Below are 24,214 nucleotides of genomic sequence, written 5' to 3' on the forward strand. Positions count from 1 at the left end.
GGGCCACTAGACAATCAAAATTACACATGGGCACGCTGTTTCAAATTCTAAGATTACTTGATATTATTCTTAATTTTATATATAAATGAGGAAACGGGGGCTCAAGCAAGATGCCTCTTTTGAGTTTCACAGTTGGAACTAGAACCCTGGTCTGACATTCTTCATTTTGTTTTCTACTTTCTCAAATACTCTTTGCCTTTGGTTTTAATATACACTTATACACATCCTAAACAGCCTTTTAAACGGATACAGACAAGCTCACTTTATTTGGTAAATACAGTAAATTGCAGGTTTCCAGTTATGGCCAGTTAAGGACTCTCAAGATTGAGGTTGGACGGTGAGAATGAGGGGAAAATGTGGTGGGAGAGTCCTGGTGAGAAAAAGGAGGGGAAAAAGCCCCACAGAGCTTTATTTCTTTGGTAGGCCTACTAGCACCCTGCCCTGTACATCTCAATATTTATTCTTGGGGGTCTGAGATTTAATGAAAAGAAACTGGGCTGGGGCCATGTACTTTCCCACGTCTGTACTGTAAGCACCAACTCTCTGACCTTTGTGGGTTCTTTTTTTTTTTTTTGGCTGCGTTGGGTCCTCGTTGCTGCACGCGGGCTTCCTCTAGTTGCGGTGAGCGGGGGCTACTCTTCATTGCGGTGGCTTCTCTTGTTGCGGAGCATGGGCTCTAGGCACGCGGGCTTCAGTAGTTGCAGCACGTGGACTCAGTAGTTGTGGCTCACGGGCTCTAGAGCGCAGGCTCAGTAGTTGTGGCACACAGGCTTAGTTGCTCCTCGGCATGTGCGATCTTCCCGGACCTGGGATCGAACCCGTGTCCCCTGCATTGGCAGGCGGATTCTTAACCACTGCGCCACCAGGGAAGTCCCGGGTTCTTTTCCATATATATAATCTCTCTATATAGACTCTCTCCCCCCCACCCCCCACCCCCCGCCGTGTGTGTGTGTGTGTGTGTGTCTGTATATATAGTCTTTTAGAGGTCTAGAAAGATTTAGGTAATGGCTTTTTGTCTGATTTAATTGATAAGATTACATGGAGTTCCAAGGAAAAGGTGAGCCATCTGTTCCAGTTACTGTAGCCTGTGCTTGTCAGTTAGCAAGTCTTTTCTGAGTGAGAAATAATGCAGAGATAGATGTAGGTATGAGTCCTCAGAATCTGTTCATCTGGTCACTTCATCCATAATTAGGTAGAAAAAGCAAGTCTGTAGTTATGCTTTGAGAATTTCACCCCTTCCCTTTTAGCTGCATGTATGGATTCTGTACTGATGACAGAACTTCAAGTTTTGAGAATTTTTTAGCATTTGAAAGTGGGCTTAACTTCTGATGTGTTAGGGGAGTAATTGGTGATACTCTAACATTCCCAGTTACATATACCTTAAATTTTTTCCTATTCATTATACTTTTATCCTTTAACTTATTTTTATATAACTATACAGATCCAATTCATTCTTTTTCACATACCTTTCAGATTTATTTTTCTTGCTCCTTTCCCCATTCATCTTGCCATTTAGTTCACCTCTTTGCTCACCTTTTATTTTTGCTACCCAGTAGCAACCATTGACTGTATTTACAGCTAAAAAGAGAATAGTAACCATCGCCTTGAAATTGTTTCAGTGTTTCACCAGCTTCCTCTCCGGTCTCCAGGTGAATTTTCCGTTCCCTCTTCCAGCGGAGGGAGTGGGAGATGGGCTTCTGAGCTGCGGCTTCTGAGCTGCGGCTAGGCTCCTCCGTGTTTCCTATTCCACTGCTGCTTCCACAGTGCCAGCTGCCAGCTCCCTTTCCTCCTGACTTGTGCCAGCTCATTTTGCCTGGTAGGAGGCTGGCTGGTGTTTAGTTGCTTAGGCTTATAAGATCCACAGGATCCATTTTTTTTTTGTTGTTTGTTTGTTTGTTTGTGTTTGCTTCTGAAGTCTGTTCCTGCTGCACATCTGGTGGGGGGGCAAGGGGGCGGGCAGCATATGTATGGAGCCTCAGCAGTACAGACAGGTGTCAGGGCACTGCCTCCAGTTTGCCCCCAGGACTTCTGTCCCTTAAAGTCTCCACTCCCACTTCCTCCCACTTTGCCATCAGGTAGTAAGTAGGCAGTGGGTTACTTATGTGCCCCAAAGGTACCTTCATGTCAGAGTAGCTACATTAGCCATTTTCCAGGTTTTGTGCATTATAGGTACTATATCTTAAAATCCTAGGAATTTCAATAGCTGGATGGGAAAGACTACTTAAACATATCCTTTTTAGTCCTGGCTTTTTTTCCTGCAAGTTTTGATTGAATTTATTATAACTACAGCTTGAGTGATACTCATTCTAAATTTGCTTTCCCCATTTTGCTCCCCAAAGCAATAATAAGCACAAGCATAGGTAGACCACTAAGAAAACCAGAAATTCACACAATAGACTATGATGGCAAATGAATATTTTGGGAAGGCTTTTGTTTTGAACAGCTTACTTTACTGGGTGCATTTTACAAAATTACACCTGTATAAATATATGCATAAGGTATAACCAGGCCCAATTGAACTTGGGAAATATGTTTATGTTTCTAAGGAGAATTCACAGGTTTTCTTCCTATAACTGCTATAGTCCTACCTACCGTTTCTAGGGACATGGTCTTTTTTCAGGCCTACTTCACAGGAATTTAAGCACCTCTTTAGTAGTTCACTGTCTTATCGTTTGAGGTTCGCTCACTGGCAGAATGTTGCTATGTGTGTTTAGCTCTCACAATTTATCAACTACCAAAGTTTTTGAATCAGGGATAGTAATTAATCGAGTAATTCCAAGTCAGTAATTTGAGTTAATAAAATAGCTTGTGATATGTTCTGAACTTGTAGATTGAAGAAATTGATAAAACTGTCTTAAAAGTTGTTCTTAACTTCCAAGGGCTAATAGCTATTCTTTTTATTGAATAGATGTGAAAATTAACGGTAAAGACAACGTAACTCTTATAATTTAAACTTGATTTCAGTTTCATATAATAAAGTACAATTACGTCAGAAAGAGCTGAGTTTTTGAAGAAAGCCCGTATGTTATAGTTTTATCTGTGATGGTGGAGGTTATGTGATTTGAACTGTTCTTGAATGTAATATAAAAATGCTATGTCATGTTCTAATTTTGGTTTGTTTGATTTACAGTAAATGAACTGGAACTTATCTCTTTTACTTTAGGCTTTCAGATAAACTTCTGTGAAAAGGCACAAAGTAAGCTACAAATTTTATGATATTATGCTACCTAATTTTTTCATATCCATCTTGGTATTGGGAATGTGTCCACTATTGTTTCAACTAACCAACCATGGCAATTTTACTTTAAAAGAGCTTCCATTTTTCATTCATTTTCCAAATACAAAAAAAAAACAAAACAACTGTGTTATATTCTTGCTTTCACTTGCAATTGAAATAGGAGAAACATATATGTAGGTATTCAAATGTATGTAAATATAGAAAGATGTATATAGATATAGACAGATATACTAGATTTAGAACGATGTATACAGGTATAGAAAGACATCTATTCATATGTATATAGTTATATAGAAAGATGTACATAGATATTTGGACTTAGCCATAATTTAAATCACAGGTTGAGGAAAGTTCACTTTTAAGATTGGAGTGCAGAAAGTATACAGTATAACTGTATTCTGAGACCTCATGCTTTAAAATTGATTTATTTTAAAGCATACATTTAATGAATTTTAATTTTTTTCTTTAAAACAAAATTTTTTTCTTCCTCCTCCCCACCCCCCAATATAGACTAGGATTTTTGTTTGTTTTTTAATAAATTTATTTATTTTATTTATTTATTTTTGGCTGCATTGGGTCTTCGTTGCTGCGCGCGGTCTTTCTGTAGTTGTGGTGAGAGGGGGCTACTCTTTGTTGCCGTGCACGGGCTTCTCCTTGCAGTGGCTTTTCTTGTTGCGGAGCACGGGCGCTAGGTGCACGGACTTCAGTAGTTGTGGCTTGCAGGCTTCAGTAGCTGTGGTTCACGGGCTCTAGAGCGCAGGCTCAGTAGTTGCACGTGTGGGCTTAGTTGCTCTGCGGCATGTGGGATCTTCCCGGACCAGGGCTCAAACCTGTGTCCCCTGCATTGGCAGGTGGATTCTTAACCACTGCGCCACCAGGGAAGCCTTAGACTAGGGTTGTATATTAGGGCGCCAGTCTTCATATACTACAGAATAGGTGTTCTATAAGAAAGCATAATTTATAAAGTTAAAACAAATGCATTTTAAACTTAAATGTCATTTGTATAAAATGCAGTTTAAAAAAATCCCAAGAAAGCTATTCTCCAGTTAACATAAATATATCCCAAAATATAATGTATTCATCTTCTGCTTGTTGACTCATAGAGTGGGGAAGAATAATGACTGCTTTTTCTTTTTTTTTGCTGTGCCGCGAGGCTCGTGGGATCTCAGTTCCCTGACCAGGGATTGAATCTGGGCCACGGCAGTGAGAGCCTGGAATCCTAACCACTAGGCCACCAGGGAACTCCCACGACCGCCTTTTGATGTACATCATTGTCTTTTCCCCCCAGCTTTATGAGATGTAGTTGACATATGACATTGTGTAAGTTTAAGGTGTACGCATGATGATTTGATGCCCTTACATATTGCGAAATGATTACCACAGTAGGGTTAGTTAACACCTCCATCACCTCACATAATTAGTATTTCTCTTTTGTAGTAAGAACCTTTAAGATCTACTCTTCTAGCAACTTTCAAGTATATAATGCTGTATTGTTAACTGTAGTCACCATGCTGTACCTTTTAGATCCTCTGATATGTATCATTCTTAAGTAAGTTAGTTCAAACGAAATAAAGTTTAACCTGGAGAAAACATTTCTGCTGTTTTAAAATTTTCTGATGGAATCAAAATGTTTAATTTCCATTGGTTGAACATTGTGACTTCCTTTGAAAAGTAGTTAACAAAAATTTATTTCTTGATTGGTTTATCCATGATATAAATATATAATGAGCAATAGAGTAAGGCAGCTAGTTCCTAGGATAAAAATTTTTAATTGGTGCATTATTGTCATCCTTCTCTTACCTTAAATTAAAAATAGTATATGATTTCCTGCTCTTAGTGAACCTACATATATGATACATATCTACATGTAATGTAGTTACAACTTCTATTTTATGCTATATTTTAATTTTAACACACCTACTATGACAGTTTTTAGCTTTCTGTTTAAATATTTCTGTTAATATTTAATATACTTTTAAATTTTTATTTACATATTGACATAAAATCTAATTTAAGAAAAATGCTGACATTTAAAAAATTTAAAACTGCATTTGCATTGTTGCTTTTTTTCTCTTAGTCCTATTGTGAACATAAAACAAGAGAAACATTGATTTTATTAAATTTAAAATTGTGTATACAGTGACTATAAATGGTGCTGTAGGTAGATGTAAAATGCCTTTAGACTTTCTAAATGGTACTGTCCCTCTCCCACTGTTACAGAAATGATAGGTTTGCAGTGCTGCTTGCTTTATTACACGTGGCAGAACCTAACTGTGTATTCCCACCTGATGCCCACTTTTGGTTGCCTTCACTACCTCTTTACACTGCTTTCTCATATCTCCCCTTTTATTTCTCCCTCTCTCTTTGGGAGGTCCTTCTCTTAATTTTCCAGCTTTTGGAATTCATACAGTTTTATACATTCATTCACAAAGCACATGTTGGACACATAGGTACCATCAAATGAGGGAGATTATTGGGGCAGAAGTGAATAGAATAGGTCTCTGCCCTTAGCGGGCTCTTAGTGCAGTGGGCTAGGGCTGTTCCTGCGTTGATTGCAAGCATGCAACTACTGATGCTGCAGATTGATTAGCAGCTGAACCCAGAGTGAGGTGGTGCAGGACCGCATATGCACTGGGCACCTTTGCTTCCACTGTTCTGTCATGAGAGAGAACTAACATGAGGGCTGCTGTGGGGTCTCATGATAGCTGCTTTCCTGACTGGAGACCACGACAGAGATCCAACAATGGCCTGTCCTGCTTTGGAGTCAAGCAGAGCTGTCTGTGCTGGCTCAGACCTCAGTGGAAGTCTTGAGGAAGGGGAGGGTTGGAGCTGGAATGATGGTACGGAGGGCCAGCTCTAAGGTGACAGCATTTATTTTTGAACTATTGGTTCCTATATTTTAGGGTAAGTTTTCAGTTGCTTACATGTATTAACACTTTTTCCCAAGACTGGTCCTATGATTTGCATGTCGTAAAAATTATAAGTGCGATTTGGTAATGTTTGCAGAAAATCAGTCTTCCAGTTTGCTCTGGAATATAGCCATTAACTGTATGTTAGAAGTAGTCACTCATTTCTTTAAAAATAAAGGGCTTGAAATCACCAAAGCAATGTTTTCTTACCTATTAGTGCATACTCTAGTGCCAGAATCTCCAGTTTTATTTTAAGGGTGTTGCAGAATTTTCAGAAAAACTCCAGTTAAATTCATTAAAAATAATTACATAGCATACAGTAGTTGTAGGAGGGGATAGAGTACAAAGAACACAAAAGTACATATTGTTAAAAGTCCACTATGTTTGAGTCTGCTTCAAATGCTCAATTCTCCATCATAAACCAAAAAGACTTATTGTAAGATGATTCTGATGACTAATGGAAGCTCTGAAGGATTAATTTTCCCCCATTGTTTGACTTACACATAGTTTTTATTTTTTATATTGTTACATTACTGTTCCAGTCAGTTTATTACAATTGCCTGTTACGAGTTAGTGGTGCTTTATTGGTGATGTGTATGTAGGCTTTTAACACACACACAGACAAATAGTGTGAGACTGCATATTTAATTTTGGAACCAGATTTTTATAGAAATTCAATAAAAACCCACTTTGCACTTCATGATCTTTTTTTATCAATTATAGTTTCTGCATTTATTTGCTTTTTGGTTTTCTAAATATATATAAGATAATATATATTTAACATAAAATTGTTATTTGAGCCAACAGTGTTATATTTCTTTAACACTGTTAGATAATTGAATTTTTCTAAGGTCTGTATGTAAGACTACATCAGGGGAAAATGTTTTTTTCCCATGTAGAGCTCCTACATTTAGAAGGTTGATTAGTTCGTCATTTACCATTTGGAGATAATGATTTTGTACTTGTAAATATGTTTATGTGATTTATGACTCAGTTTGAATGATCATATCTCAGTGGCTTTAATGAGCTAACTTGAAAACATAGTTCTTTAGAATATGATTTGCTTTGCTTTATAAAACCAATTTTTTGGGGGGAGGGGGGCAGGAGATTTGCCTAGAAACAGTTTTTGAGATATGGTTTTGTAAATGTCAAATTTACCTTAGTGGATCGGCATTTTGACTTTTTGCTTGTATGAGAATTGTGACGCATTAAAGATCCCAGGGCATGGGGATTTTCCTCAGAAAATGCCTAGTAGAATCCTGTGCCGATCAAAGTGAGAGTAGTTAGGAATTTGGCAAATACTCTTAATAATTTAGTTTTCATACAAGGGCACTTTTAGCCTTTTTTTCCCCCCTTACTGCAGTGCATTTTCCGCCCATGGCTGTAGAGTTCTTGAGTGCTAAAGACAAGTTTTGGTAGTGTTGAGTTTCCGTAGCTTTGCCTTTTTTACTTTTGATAGCTCTAAAAAGATTTAATGGCTTTAAAAAATTGTTTTAGTTGAGAATGTTTGCATAGCAACAGGATCTTTATTTAGAAAATTACATGTTGCAGAGCTGACTGTTATCCTTGAAGTCACTAATAGAAATTAGATTACAGGTATTGATCGCTTTTGGTAACACTGCACACCAAAGTATTTGGGGGGAAAATGGAGGTATCCTAATGACAGATTTTCATTTCATTGTGAAACTATTCTCTTTAAATAAGTACCCCAAATTGTTTTTAAATTGGTAATAATAAAAATGAAACAGTAAAGAGGAGGAAGGGTGTTTTGTGAATCTTTCCAGAAGTTTGAGGACGTCATTAATAAGTTTACTGACCTGATACTGTAAAAGATGATGTTTCACTCAAGAGAGTATTTGACTTTACTGGAGGTGGAGTATAGAAAACCACGGAAAGGAAGGAGTGGAGGGAGTGCCAAGCTGTCCCGTGTTTAAAACTAAGAGCTTAGAACATTCAACTAATTAAACTTCTGTTTTCCCATTTTATGTAACAAAAATCTATACCCAATCACTAAAATTTTATTGTTTGGAATTTATTAAGCTCACCTAAGTTTTTCAGCAATCCTAAGAAACAGAATGACCACATTTGCTACTACTGGAGGGTAACGTGGTTTATTTAAATCTATATACACGATGAACTTAGTTACAAAATGAGACTATTGCAGGGTTTGCCGTAAGCCCCTAGGACTGAGCGTCTAGTACATTCATCACTGTCTGTGGACCGTGATGAACTGCCAGGGGAAAGCCCAAGCTTTCCAACAGCTTTTATACTAATGGAAGCCCAAGAATCGTTGTATAGGCAGAGTCAAGGTTCATGCATCCCCTTTATACCATGTACCATTCCAAGGGGAATGCTACCTAATTATCTTTGATCTTGGAAGTGGTGGGAACATTAATTCTTCCTGAAAATTGGTTTTGTTGCTAGAGGAAGGAAGGTTTCAAATATCTATTGCACCTTAAAAATCATTTGGAGAAGCTTACTGTGTGGTGTTTTTGAATGAGAAAAAAATTAGTGATTCTCCCACATTGCAGAAAGTTTCCTTTTATTTGCCAGTTGAAGTTTACTATGAGCAATGAAAGGATATTTGACAAAACTTTTGTGAGAAGTTTCCAGAAATTATTCCCAACTAACTCTCCAGTTAATCAAAGTGGTTTTCAATTTAGCTAATAAGTTTAGGGTGATGGTTTTCAAACAAGGTATAGTAAATACTTGAATTCTTACTGCATGATTTTATGAGTGCTTTCAAAATCCAGACACAAGTATCTAGATGAAAAGATGTTCTAGAAGAAACTTGCACCTGCCATGTTGGTGTTGATTTTCTCATTAGGTAGAAATCGGTGAACATTAATCAGAAGTGAAAATCAAGTGTATACATATTTACTCCCCTTCAGAGAACCTCTTAAAAGGTTAAATAAACAGAGGCACAAATATAACATTTAACAAACATATCTATACCACTAATGCTAAGAGGCACTGGGGTCTTGAAAGATGGATTAAATCTAGAGCCTACTCTGAAGAAGTTTATGGTCTTTGAGAAATTGAACATGTATAGACAGACTATGTGGTAGAAATAATAACAGACAACTCTCATTTACCGTGTGCCAAACCCTGTGCTAAGCTTTTTATTTATCTTATCTAATCTTATCTATCACTTAATTTAAATTATCTAAGTAAGTTATTAACTCTTTATTTCTTCCAACAATCTTATAAAGTAGGTATAATAATTATTATAGATGAGGAACGGAAGCACAGAAAGGTTAAGGGAATTTTCTAAAGTCATACAGCTAAGGAGTAGCAGACTGTGTGACCTTAGTTTGGTCACAGGTTACATGCTATAAACCATAGTGTTTTATTGATTCTTGAAAGAAAGCAGTGAGCACTCATAGGAATGATTTTCTAAACCAAATGGCTTTTGAGGAGTCTTCACTTGAAAATTGTCATGAGATCTGGACATACATTTATATATCATTTTTGATTTTCTGGCCCTGGAGAGTTTCAAAACATTATCTAATGAGCCTGACTGAACATTAAGTGGAAAGATTCCTTCTTGTGGCTCCAAAGCTAGGGACAGAGGGATCTACCACTAGGGAGAAAGTATTTTCAAAAAATCAGAATTATTCTGGCCTAGACAGATGCAGAGAATGGATTGCTTTGGGATTCTCGAACGACTTGTGTGTCTGGGGAACAGCTGACCAAGATCAGTAGGTCAGGAGACTGGGGAGTCAGTGAACAAGGTGGCCATGCGCTGTGTGAGGACAGATTTGTGTACAGGCTCTTAAAAACGAATTGATGTCTTCAGATTTATGTCCCGCCTACTTTCTTATAGTTAGGGGTGGAAGAAAGCACATTATTTAGTTTTTTAAAAATATTTAATGATAGAAGTTTTCAAACTTAGAATAGTATAGTGAACCCCATGTACCCATTACATGGCTTCAACAATTACCAGCATATGGCCTATTTTATTTCATTTGTTCCTCCTCCCTCTACCTATCTCTACTAAAAAATTTTAAAGCTAATTCTGATTATCATTATTTCATCCACAAATGTGTTTGTCACACATCTTCTAAGTGATAAGGACTCTTAAATACATAACTTTAATGCCATTATCACACTGTTAAATAAACAAAACAGTTGTATCAGATAGCCACTCAATGTTCTGATTTCCTCAAATGCCCTACAAATGCCTTATTTACAGTTGATTTGCTCCAAGTTGAGGTCTCAACAAGGCCCACACACATACTGCATTTGGTTCATGTGTCTCTTAAGTTTCTTTATAGTAGTTCCCTCTTCTCTCCTTTTTTCTTGCCATTTGTTCATTGAAAAAAAATGGGTCATATTTTTGTAGCATTTTGCACATTTTGGATTTGGCTGATTACATCCTTTTAGTAATTAGTGTTTCACATTGCCCTGTATTTCCTATTAATTTGTAGTTAGAAATAAGGGCTTTGATCACATAGATATTCAAATTTTTGGCAAGAACACTTGGTAGGTGGTGCTGTGTATTTTTTGTTGCATTGTATCAGGAGGCATACGATTTCTGGTTGCAGCTCTTGTTAAGATTGATCAGTGGGCTTTGGTGCCGTCAGTATGTTTCATATGGAATAAAGTTCCCCATCAGCCTTTCACCTGATGGTTCTGGCTACCATCAGTGATTTTTGTCTAGATTAATTCTTTCATTTGGGACTGGTTAACTTGTGTTTCTAAACGTTTGTGGGCTCTGCAGATAGTTGCTGTTGTCAACCAAGAAACAAAGTTTGTGTTTGGGGCATACTATCAAATGCAAATTATTGCATTGATCATCTATGACTTAACTGCACCAGTGCTGAAGGATATGAAGTACGTGACTGAACAGGGTTAGTGAAATGCAAGAGTTGCTTAAGAAATTGTCACTACTAAAAGGTGAATAATGACACCTGTTGGACAAGTACATACCAGTCACTGAGAAGGTAATTGCCAACTGGAACACAAGTAGCTCACGTGTTTTTTATATCTCGGATGAGAACTCCTATTTACTTCTAGTCTCACCAAACTGCCTTTCGATGACTAACTCTGGTTCCCAAGTACTGGCAAGATAATGCTTGAAGGACCTGAGCATTCTAATCAGTGAATATAAATTAATGAGCAAAGCTGGAATCCGGTTTGGGACTGATCTTAATTTGACAGAACTGGTCTCACATACCCACTGGTTCTTCGACTTCACCAGAGATCAAGAGATCTTTAAAAGTCCCAAACCGGATTCCAGCTTTCTTAAGCAACTCTCCCATTTCACTATCCCTGTTCAGTCACCTGTCTTGTAACTACACTATTAAAGTCTCCCTGTGGTGATGTTCTAACACTGATTTGACCTTGCACAATTTGTAAATAACAAATCAGAGACGTTTCAGTCAGGATACTCTCATGTACTATATATTTAGAAAGTAGATAGGGTGCAGTATATCCTCTTTGGGTGCCATTTAACTCTCTTTGTTAATCTTACTTTATTCTAACCTTTTAAAAACCTTAATTCATAGAATACATTTATGGGCAACAAATAGTACTTAACTGTGTCCACTAAGAAGTGAAAGTGTTAGTCACATCTTAATGTTTTTTTTAAATTGGGAAGGATTATTCTGTGGGGTACAAAGAAGCTATTTGGATGTTGGTGAGAGGAGTATAATAGTGCTGTAGTTATTGCATATACAATATTAGCTTTGTATAGAGGATGTTGATTCGTTTTCCACCTCTGTTACTTGCTTTGGTAGTAACACTGTTGGATTTGAATTTGAATTTGGATTGTGAATTATTACTTAAAATTTCTTTAAAAAGACGTAAAGGGTAATACAGCACTGAAATGGAAAAAGTTGGTTGAGTGTATAAAAGATGAGCACAGGCCATGCAGCGCAAGGCAGTTAAAAATGCCAGCTATCTTTTTTTAAAGCCAGAGGATGGCCGACTAATCCATGTGTCATGAAGTTCTATAGTTAGGAGCATTTCTCTCGTTAAAGCTTGCTGGCTAACTTTTTCAGAGAACCTATTTAACTTCTAGTTACGCATCTTTCGATTAATGAGAACAAAAGAAGCAACTAATTAGATCTATTGGGAAGTATGGATAAAACCCCCAGTCAAGATGTCTGAGTGAAACCGTTTGTCCTAAAGGTGTTAAATCAAAACTTGAGCTTGGATTATTCATTTATTCAAGAAATATTTGAGTTCCTGTGATACGCAGGTGCTTTTTTTATGAAAAGTCACCAGAATGCTAAATCTAATTTCCAGTGGTCAAAAGTCATCCAGATGAATATGAGAATGCTTATGTTCAGATGTTGACTGTGTTCCCGAAGAAGCAAGGGGTTGTTATATAACAAATGTGGTATGCTCTTGGTGACTAGTTGAAAATTGTGTAGTGTGGGGCTTTGTGCCCCTCCTCTGCAGTTATTAAATTATTGCTAAACTACTCATGGTGTTTTAGAATTGGGGAAGCCATCTTTGAAATAAAGCTTCCCTTCTGCTTTAGGCAGTGCAAGCTGCAGGCTTGCTTATAGGTTTGGATAGCATAAACAATCAATTACAGGTATTAATGGAAATAAGGAAAGATTTATTTCTTGAAAGTGACTTCTTTTGCCTTCAGGAAGTCTTAATAGTCCTCACTTCTCAGTGTTTCACATTTTGCCACTCTGAGGTGTTATCTGACCACAAGCAATTTTCCTGTGTCAATTGGGTGCCCAACAATTCAGTTCAATTCTGACACTATCTACCTGGAGTTAGCATCAGATCTCACAAGTTAAAGGGTTCAGCCCCATAAAGCTGCCCTGACTTCAGATCCAGCTGCAAATGGGGTGCCGAGGCTACTCACGCTTCTGCTTGGCTGACTGCAGATTACAGGGTTCCCTTACCCACCGCCCCCAGGTTCACTTGTTTGCTAGAATAGCTCACAGAACTCAGGAAAACACTTTACTTATGTTTACCAATTTATTAGAAACATGTAACTCAGGAACAGCCAAATAGAAGAGATGCATAGGGCAAGGTGTGGAGAGAGTGGGGGTGCAGAGCTTCCACACCTTCTCTGGGCTTGTCGTCCTTCTAGCCCTTTGATGTGTTTACCAACCAGGAAGCTCCCCTGGCTCATCTTTAGGAGCTTTTATGAAACTTTCATTACATAGGTATGACTGATTAAATCGTTGGCCTTTGGGGATTGAACTCGATCTCCAGACCCTCTGCCTTACATGGAGGTTCGTGGGTGGGGCTGGAAGTTATAACCCTCTGATCACTTGACTGGTTTTTCTGGAGACCAGCCCTCCCATCCTGAAGTTTTGGAGGTTCTCCCCACCCCCACCTAATACGCAAAAACTCTGATATAGTGGAAAGAGGCTTGTTATGCATAATAAAAGACGCTCATCACTTAGGAAATTCCAAGGGTTGTAGGAGCTCTGTGCCAGGAACCTCCAACAAATACCAAATATATTTTTTATTATATCACAGACAGTGTCTGTAGCAAAACTACCTGCATATAATAGACACATAGCTTTGAATCAGTAAGCTTTCTAGACAGGCTAATCTATAGTGACCTGGAAAGAAGAGTGGGTATCCACTATCACTTTGGCCAGTGGATGGTTGATTTTCTGTTGTGAAAAGGATCAAGATGTCCTGTCTGCTAGGACTAAAGTGGTACCTCTAGTATGATGCTAAATTGTCTGTAAAAAATACAGCTTTCTGTATCCTAATCTACTTGCTAACTTAAAGGATTGAGTCTAGAAGAGTTAATTATTTATGACTGTGTGGGAATCCTTATTGGTATTTTGGGCAGATGAGGAAAGAAATTAGATAAGTGAAGAAATTAACGTTTGACAAAAATCTGGCTTTGTTGTGTGGTTAATAATATTATTCTAAGTAAACTCTTTAAGAAGAAGTCCGATCTGGTTGTTTTAGTAGCTCCCCAACTGGGGCACTGCTGTTGGCTGAAATATTCATCTCCTAGCCCTGTGGCCTGGAGCCACTCACTAGAGCTCTAGGTCAGTGGTGCTTAGCCAAGAACAGCCTTGTTTCTCCTTCATTGTGTTGTGCACCTGTGCTTTTCTTAACACCGTGGTACATATAAAGAAGGTTTGAAGCACTGATTGAAAAAATACTGATGGTATTATTAGAAAATATGGTTAATGAGCTTATTTCATTTCTGGGTGGTGGGGAGGTAAAATGATGATGGCAGGATGCTGTGGGTTTGCCGAGCAGGAAGAGTGCACGTGATATAAGTGCAGTGGGCACTCTGGCTTCTCATTAGAGCTCAAGCAAGCCGCCGTGAGAACATTGCCTCTGGCCTGTGCCTCTGCCGCCACAGAGCCGCCGCATGGGCTCGAGGTATGGACGAAAACCGGAACAAGCTTCGCGACTTTTCTTGACACGGTTTTCCTAAGTTTACATATTATGTGCCTTGTCCCACTAGAAAGAGGGCTACCGACAAGGAAGACTCCTTATGTGGATGGTTTTCCAGAAATCCTAACATCTTGCTTTGGGCGCGTGGCGAGACAGTAACTTAAAACTTGGGGGAGCTGATGAGGAGTTTCATTAGAATGTTGAAGGGTCCGATTGGGAGGCCTGCACATCACAGGAGAAGGCATCACAGACCGCCTGCACAGAAAGTTTGGTTGGAGTTGGTCAACACAGTGTTTGCGTGTCACTTGTCTCCGTGGGGCCCCTGTTGACATGTTCACGGATTTGAAGCTTAAGAACAAAAATGCCCTGTGGATTCGGCTGAGTTTGGGGCATTGCACAGATTTAAAGTGTTCTGAGCTCCTGGACAAGGTGCTGGGTACCTTTACTGACTTACTGTGCTGCAGACACTCCCCTCCCTGACTAGGGTTGTCAGCGCCACGTGTGGCCGTTGAGCTTCTCTGTGAAGGGAAGCAGTGCAGGTGTATAGTGGGTTAGGCCTTTCGTACAAGGACTGTGAAGGATGATGGCATAAAAGAAAATGCTAAACAACAAGCTGGGGGCACATGAAGGACTCAGAATTATTAGCACATCTTCCTCTTCTCCCCTAAACTGGGGATGGAGGTGCGCTGACGGTATGGCTGCCACCTTTTGAGGATCCATATGGAACCTTCTCAAGGTGGGTGTGTAACTGGAATTCCCACTCTTAGATTCCCATGGAGGCTGTGCTTTCACAGTCAGGAGCATGGCATTGTGTGTATGTGGGGGGGGGGGGAGATTGTGTTTTCCTGTTTTGTTGGAGATTAAAATATTGTTAACTTAGCTGATTAATATACCTTCAATATACTTCAATAAAGATGTTAAAAAAATATACCTTCAAAAATCTCAAATGATATAACTTATGAAATATTACAAGATGATAGGGATATGGAAATGTCCAAGTTGTATTAGCAGGTATATCAAAGTGCCTATGTGTACTTGTATTTTTAAGGCCATTTTTTTACTTGTTCTCTAGGGCTCAGTAAGATTAGGTTTAGAGAACAGATTAGAAAGCTCTGATGTGAGGAGCTAGGAGACTATAATTAAAACAGAGACAAAAAACGCTTAGTGCTGAAAAACAGAAAAGTAGAAAAAGAAAAAAGTCACCCATAATTGTAGCACTTTGAATTAATCACCAGTGATATTCTGGAGAATGTGGCCTGTGTGTGTATTATAGATTATCATATGCACATGTGCTTACTAAAATGACAATTTATCAGACACATTACTTATTGCCTGATTAAAAAAGAACTCTCACTGTTAAAGTTAGTTCTAATGTCAATAGTCTTTATGGTGTGTTTTCTTGGTAGTAGTGTAGTATTCCAGTTATGGGTGTGCCATAATTTTTGTAACTAATCTAACACAGATGTCTCTGCTTTGAATAACTTTCTTTGCATAGCCTTTAACTTCCTAAAGGATAAATTCTTAGGAATGGGTTGGCCGTAAGGACATTTTGAGATGCTTGCTAGGTATGGCCCTTTTTATGGAGAAAGTGAACCAGTTTATCTCACAGCAGTGCTTTGTTTGTTCATTCATTTGTCTGTGTTCTTTTGTTTACTGAAGAAGTGTTAAGGATTTATGTGTCTGGTGTAATTCTAGACACTGAGGCACATGAGAAATGGTTTCTGCACCCCTAAAACTTAGGGTGCGGTGGGCAAGGTGGGCATCACCTAACTACAAATAGGTGTAAAAGTACAGCTCTGACAAGTTCTGAAGGGACTGCTGCTTCTCATACCCTTTGTTAACATTGATATTAGGACTTTATTTATGTGTGGTATTAAAGGCAAAAAATGAATTTTAATTTTTTGGAGAGCTAGGAGAATTTGATAATTTTTTCATGTTAATGGTTTATTTCTGTTCTGTTCGTATTCCTTCTTTTGTTAATTACCTGTTCATGCTCTTTGTGTATTTTCTAATTGGAATATTTGCTGTCATATTGATCAGTAAGGCCCTTATATTCTCTCCCAGCTTGTCATTTCAGAAGGTAGTGATTTCAGCTGGGGCTTTGTAGTTCAGACAGAAGGATTTCCTCTTTGCCCCTCAGTGAACCTGGGGACCTCACAGGAGAGCTTGGGACCATGGCGATCCAAAGCCAGGATCCTGCTCAGCAGAAAGTTTGATTCTGTCTGTGTGACTGTGTGGACAGGCATCTCAAGCCCTGTTTATCTCGGTAAAGCCTTGACACCTGTGCTGTCTTGGTAATCCCAGGAGGGTCCTCCTGAATTAAATTGCTCCCTGGGTGTTTTTGAAGAGTTTGGACTACTCAGGAATTGGCTAGTTTAGTCTGAGGAATTATATTTGTTTGCTGGTAATAGACATCTGGCTCATATTTGTCCTTACCACAGTAGTTCTGCCAAGTAAGGGGTGGTGTTTATCTTGGTTTTACAGATGTGTGAATTACTAGACCACAGAAATATCCCTCTTTTTATCTTTATCAGTATTTCATTGGTGGTCATTTAGCATCTAGCAAAAGTACTTTTTCCGCCCTATTCCTACCCTTTAACTTCCTCCGACCATGTTCCTTTTTAATTTTGGCAGGATGCCAAAGAAAATAGTCTTTGTAATTATGTCACTACCTTGTCTATCCTTCTGTCCCCACTGCCTGGCAAACCACCTTGTGTATAAGTGTGATATTTCTGCACCAATGGCTATGTAACTTATTACACTGGACTTCCCCCAAATCTATCTTACACACGAAAGTGTCAAAATGTGCTAAAGGGGCTGTTGGTTTCTTAAACAAACTCAGCACTGTCCAGTTTCCAAAATGCTTAGCTGCATGGATGAATGACAGTGTTCTATTTTACTGATGAGAGTTCAGTGTTCTAAGTGAGATTTTGTGAATTTTTGGAAATTGCTCACCCTGATGTACCAAAGGCTGGCAGAAGAGGAGTAATATAATATTAGCTGGTAGTAGCTCATTTACTACTTGGAAGGCCTGAGATTGCAAGTCTAAAATGTACAGAGTTGCGCATTTCTTCTAACTGCAAGTCAACATCCTTCCTCTCTTATTCTCTCGAGCTTATGAAATAAGTTAGGGCACTTGTCACAGTAGTAATTTAGGCAGAAAAGGGAATGAAAGTAAGTTCTTGTCTACCACTTTATTTCCTCATTTCTGAAATTGTTTGAGGTTGCATAGTTGGAATTGTCTTCCTCTTTTCCAGTGATTACAGATAATTTAAAAAATTATTCTGGTTACTCTTTCTGTTTTGAAAATTAGGTACTCAGATTTAGAGCCAAGGGAGAAATGAGAATTTAAGGCAATTCTTTTTCCCCCACCTCTGGTGGGATGCTTGGAATACTTGGTATCATATGAGTGATTTGTCCATTGTAGTTCAAGTTCCCACTTTATCCTGTGCTTGGTTCTGGGGAGTCCCCTGTGGTGGTGGTAGGAGTTCCTTCAGAGGGACTGATTCTGATCGCTTTTTCATTGTTTCTACCCAGCTCCTTTAGCATGTGAGTAGTGGCTTAAAAGAGCAGCTGTTTAATTTTTCATGATTCTATTTGTTATTCACATGTTTGCATTCAGCTAGTCGGTCTGTTGGGGCGTTCTCAGCTCAGCTGGGGTAGCTGGGACTTCTGGGCCTCTCCATGTGCTCTTTCATCATCAAGGAAGCCTGACTGAACTGCTTTCCATTTAGACTCGGTAGCTTTCCAAGAGGGTGAGAGTGCAAACTGCAAGGGCTCATAAGGCTTAGCTTTGGACGTCATATAGCATCCCTTCTGCTCTATTATTCTGGTCGAAGCAAGTCCCAAGGCCTGCCCAGATTCAAAAGGGAGGGAAATGGATGCCACCTGTTGATGGGAAGAGCAGCAAAGTCACATTGCAAAGAGGCGTGGACACAGGGAGCTGTGATTCATTGGTGGCTATTTTTGTAACAATCTACCACATAACCCACAATGGTCTGAAAGCTGAAAGGTGTCTTCCTTTCGGCTTCAATATTCTGTGAGTCTGAGTTGTTCTGTGGTCAGAATTAGAGCAAAAGATATTCCTAGGCTGTAGGGAGTATGGATATACTTGGACAAATCCTTCTTCTTCAGAATCATAGTTCTGAATATTCTTGAGGATCCCATGCTTAGGAACGCTCCTCTCATGAGAACTGTGAGGAAGAAATTGCATATGCATGATATGGAGAAGTTTGTGTCAGTATTACTGGTGTTCTCTTAAGGCAGAGCTCTGAAGCCAGAATTCCAAGGGTAACGCAGAAAGGCTGGCCCTTCAGTCCCTGGAGTGGCTGAGTGGGGCCGGAGGCTGCCGAACCACCTCGGCCAGCTTTCAGGCCGGCTCTGGTTTTGATTTTCTCACTGTGTTGAACCAATGTCCTCATTTTCTGTGTAAGCTATGGCATGAAAAAAGTTAGGCAGTATTGCCCTAAAGGATACAGCAGCGCTTTGGAAGTCTGGTGGGATGAGGACAAATACTGTTTTCCTTATCAGTCAGTGTTCTTGGGTGCCAACAACAGAAACTTACTCTAGCTAATTTAACCCACACTTCAGTTGTCTTGGTCTGTCCATGTCAAATTTATTCCCAGATCAATAAGCATTTGAAAGTATTTTCTATATCAGGCACTGAACTTGGGTTTTAAGTATACAAAGACAGTCTTCTGGATGGGACACTTCTTCCATATGAATAATTTAAGATGTTTGACATACTTTGTTTCTATCCTACTATAGTTAAAGGGGAGGGTCTGTTTATCTCTGTTGACTGGTTAGGAATTGATTATTTGGTGATAGTCTTACCAAAGGGGTAATTATAATCACAAATTTATGGTCTTTCTTGATAATTACTTTAAATTATTTGTACAAATATTTTAATCCCTATTAGCTTCTAAAAATCTCCACTGGCCATTTATAGTATCACTTATTTCCTTGTACCCTTTTCTCCCTGTGGAAGTTGTTGCAGGCTTTTGAAAAAAACTCACATTGATCTAATATCCTATTTGTTTGTAGTTTTGTTATTAAAAATATCTGAATACATGGTGACAGGTTGCCTGTAGGGTTTAGTTTTTTGGGGCCCTTGAGAAAGAGAAGTTAAGATGAGAAAGACCAGACCTAATAGAGGTTCTTACTTAGAGAAAGTTAATGGGAGAGGAAGAGATGCTTAAACAAACAAAAAGGCTCATGCCTACAGAGATTCAGAAAACGCCTTTAAGGTACTGTAAAAGCTGCCTCTTTCTACCTTTCCCGGAATCTCACCTTTGATGGACTTTCTGGAGCGTTCCTTCTCCTCCTCTAGGCTGACCACCTTATGAGTTCCTCTTAAACTGATCATCATTTGGGCAGTTGGGGTGCGCTGCTGAGAACAGGCCGTGTAACTCGACCTCAGGCTCTGAGCCATCGCTGCTTACAGAGGCTTTGAACTTTTATAGAATTCTTTGGCCTATTTTGTTGGTGAGAGATCAAAATATATACTTGGACTGTTTTCAAGATAGCTGCAGATGTTTCTGAAGTATAGAGTGTGTTTAAATCTAATTTATGTAAGTTATGTCACATTCTGTTACTTGTGTGCTTGTTCATTTATGCAGTAAATGTCCTTTAAAGACTTCAATTTATTTTTGTTTAAATGTGAATGCAGTGCGAAAAGGAATCTCTGTGTGTGTGTGTATTAGGTAGAAATATTTATTTTCAAAAGAACAGTTTGAGTACGTTTTAATTGTAGTAACATACCTTATTTGCCTTGGAAGGTTAGCTACTGTCCTGTCAAATTGGGCTTTTGAAGAGAGGGCCCTTTTTGGTGTTTTTCTTTGTATAGTTTTCACAATGATTCTATGTTCTGTTATTATCCTTAGCATTCGATCTCAGTCTTCTATCACTTTTCACCATATAGAGAACATGGGTGATGTACCAGGTAGTTTCAGACGCACACACGTGGCAGGTGGTGTTCAACTTTTGATTTGGGGAGTTTGTAAGCATTGAGCTCATTCAGATCTATGATTGCAAAGGTCCTTAACTCAAGTGTATCTCCAGAAACTTTGCTATATGGAGTAACATTCATCGCTTCTGGTACTTTGGGGGCCACCTTTTCAGTCCACTACAGTCTGCCTTCTGGCCCCCATATAGTCACATCTGCCCCACATGCAAAGTACATTCACCCTCCTCCCTCGTCCCCAGAAGGCTTAACTCATTACATCTTCAGCTCACCAGCCCTAAATCTCATCATCAGAAGCATCTAAATCAGCTATGGGGTGAGACTCTTGAGTATGATCCACTGTGACACAAAATTCTTCTCCATCTATGAACCTAGTAACTAGAAGATGAGTTATCTGCTTCCAAGATACAGTGGTGGGTCAGGCATTGGATAACAGTGATGGAGATTCCCATTCAAAAAGGGAGAAAACTGAAGGACCAGAGGAGTGAGCAAGCAGTCCCAAGCAATTTCAGAATCTAGCAGGGCCTGCAAATAATCCTCTGCCTTTAAGTATTTCTTGAAGACAGATTTCCAAGAAGTGAAAGAACATATTCACTTAAAGCTTCTTGTATATTGCTGAACCTCTCACCAGAGGTTACTTTTCTACCAGCAGTGTATTTTGCTAGTGATTCTTTTACCTGGTCACTCTGATCACCATGTTATCATTAAAAAAAAATAAATGTATGTGTACAAAATAAAACCTCTAAACTTTCCCAATTTCACATGAACCAAAATTTTAACTGTTTTTGGTGTTATGAGTACCTTTCATAATTTTTTCTCAACTTTGCTTAATTTTTCATACCCTTGCCAATTTTTCTATTTTTTTCTTGATTTGTGTGACGTCTTTATATATTTAGAGTTTCTGATTTTGTATTATAAGGATTTTCCCAAGTTTTCATTTAACTTTTTAAAGGTTTTTTGGTAAATACAGAGTTTGCTTTTTTAATACAGTCAAATCTGCCATTTTTTGTAGAGTACCTTTTGCATGTATAATTTGAATGGCCTTTCTCTACTTGCAGTCGAATAAAAATTATTAAAAAAAAAAATTGGTACCCAAAAGGGCAACTTATGAGGAAAATTCATGTTGTACTATGGTTATGTCTGACAGTGGGCTTCTTAGGAACTGCCATTATCCTGTAGAAAGGCCCATCCCTGAGAGCTGATCCAGCTCTTGTCCTGCAGTCCTGTCCGACTAGCGTGGCACGCTCAGCCTTCCACGTCTCGTGAAAGCACCGGGCTGAACAGGTTGAGCCCTCTAATCCATTTTCTGAATCCACTGAGGTGGGAAGGTGCTTGGATGGCAGAGATGTTGTTGGAATAGGTATTGATTGATATATGTATAATAAAGTGTGAAGAGTGAGTGCTAGGAAAAGTATCCTTAATATGTACATGAAACCAAGGTGTACTAAGAATGTGGAAAAACCCAACTCTGTTTCAAAATTTCCATATAGTAGAACCCTGCGTTAATGATTTTGTAAGATTTATTGACATAGAAAAAAATATGGTCAGTGAGTAGAGCATGTTACAAAACAGTATTGTTGTCCAATTTTAATTGTAGAGGAAAAAATAATGTCTCCATCTATGTAAAAGAAAATAGTGTGCAATAGATAATGATTATTTTGGGGTAACTGGACTTTTAAGTGTCTATACAAGTTTTTAAAACCCTATATACTTATAGGTGTATATATAATATTTTATACATTTTTGTTTCTTTATCTTTTCTGAGTTTTCTGGCTTTTCTGTAAAGGACATTTTTTTTTTTTTTTGGTATAATATAAGGTATTGATACTTTCTCCCTTCCCATACCACAGAAATTGCCCCCCAAAAAATGATTATTTGGTATACCTGTGTTATTAACTTGAAGTTGACTGTACCATAATGCTTTTAGGCCATTATGGTTGCAGAATGCTTCATATTCTTCACTCAGTTGTTTATATTACATTCGAGGGAAAATGATTTTTATTAAACTAAGGAAGTAAAATGTAACACTGGAAAGGTGCTAATATTTTAGTATTTTTCAGTATATCTGCTGAGGGGAATGATTTTTACTGTGGCGTTTTTACTTACAAAAGCCTTAGCATCTCTGAGCAATATGAACTGGAAGCACTGAGCACTGTTTTCTGTTGTTCTGGAGATAATGAGTGATTTGTGGTTAGTAACAACTTTAGATCATTTTTATTTACTTTTTCTTAATTCTGAGCAATTCTTTGCCACCTTTCAAAATATTAATTATATGTTAAAGCAAAATTTTCTGCCTTTTGGTGTGAATTTCTTTTGCCCTCAGAATCCTACCTGTTTTATATAGTACTTGAAACTTTTACTTTTTATTTGTTATTTCTTAGGTAAACGCAAAGCACTGAAGTTGAATTTTGCAAATCCACCTTTCAAATCTACAGCAAGGTTTACTCTGAATCCCAATCCTGCAGGAGTTCAAAACCCACACATGTGAGTATTCCTGGTAACCAAATAAAAGGCTCAACTCAAGCAAGGGTTTTAAAGTTATTGTGTTTTATGAATTTTTTCAAGTCGAGGGGTTGGTATTTCTATTATCCTCTGGGCCATTTGAAATATTACTGTTTGAACTCAGATAGAAAACTGTTGATTCTGTAGTCTGAAGTAGGCAAACACAATTTTCCTTTTTAAAGTTTACTTGAAGGGAAAGAAAGAGCTGAAGATACAGTTACATTTATATCGTTTTAATTTCTCTCTTATTGAACTCTGAGAATATTATTTTTACCTCTCCTTCTGGATTTCCAGTTAAGTTGTAAGTAGTATTTAGAAAACTTAACTCTCTCCTGTAGATCTGCACAAATCATCCCCACTTACTAGGCGACAAAATAGATCTCCATTCTTAATATACTGAGTGTCTGTAAGATTTCCATGTCATAGTAGATTGAAAGAATATGTGTCAGTAATTTTTTAAAAAATTGATTCCCTTGATATTTTTAAATTAAAAAATAGAAATGATATTGTAGCATTTTACTGAAAAGTATTAGAAATATATTAGTTAATTTAAAGCAATCTTGCCATAATAATATTTTACAGAAACCTTTGAATCAAAGTGAAGTGAAGTATTAAATAATAATGTTTTCTTTTTCTCAAACCTGGCAAGAACATGAAGGGTCAAAGCCAGTGGATTTACATTTCTACTAATGTCCAGAAATATAATTTTCACCTAGTTCTAGTATTGAGAACTATAAAGCAAGTGGTAGAAGGTATGGTTTAAAAAGCTGTCAGAATCCATTATTTTATAGTTTTGTAATAATTCCTCAGCAATTTGTATTCAAACTTTGTTAGACTACAGATACGTTTATTCTTCCCAAAGAGGCACATTTATTGCTGTTTGACATTTAGCATACATTGTATTTGCAAACAGTAACACATTGGTAGAAGGTAGACTGTCTTGCAGTAGGAATGCTGAAAATATTTTATTTTTAAAACATCAGTGTCTAGAAGGAAGCAGCATGTACGTGTGGTACTCTCTTATGCTTACACCTATCACCTAAAGGGGAATGAAAGAGATTTTCAATGAAAACTGAGTCGCAGTTTATTTGCCTGGGAGTGGTGTCTGTCAGCTTTATTAGACTGCTGTTCACAATGAGACTTCTTGTCAGAGCTCAACCTTGTTAACTTCTCTGAAACATATTGAGGAAGGAAACTCTTAGTACTGCTTAATTAGTCAGAGCTCCAGCAGTAAGGAAACACTGTTAAAAGAACCTCCTT

General features: G+C 38.2%; 1 protein-coding gene across 2 annotated transcripts in view; it reads left to right on the forward strand.

The window, feature by feature from the left end:
* The window catches only part of MAP2K4 (mitogen-activated protein kinase kinase 4), a 103,507-nt gene that overhangs the window by 7,198 nt on the left and 72,095 nt on the right, over positions 1-24,214 (forward strand). Inside the window, exons 2-3 of one of the 2 annotated variants that reach the window (XM_068530949.1) lie at positions 3,164-3,196; positions 22,834-22,936. In XM_068530949.1, coding sequence (XP_068387050.1) covers positions 3,164-3,196; positions 22,834-22,936 — 136 coding nt within the window. The remainder of the gene's footprint in view (positions 1-3,163; positions 3,197-22,833; positions 22,937-24,214) is intronic. The other variant, XM_068530948.1, reaches the window with a different exon arrangement.

This window comes from Eschrichtius robustus, chromosome 20, assembly GCF_028021215.1.
Source record: "Eschrichtius robustus isolate mEscRob2 chromosome 20, mEscRob2.pri, whole genome shotgun sequence".
Taxonomy (NCBI): domain Eukaryota; kingdom Metazoa; phylum Chordata; class Mammalia; order Artiodactyla; family Eschrichtiidae; genus Eschrichtius; species Eschrichtius robustus.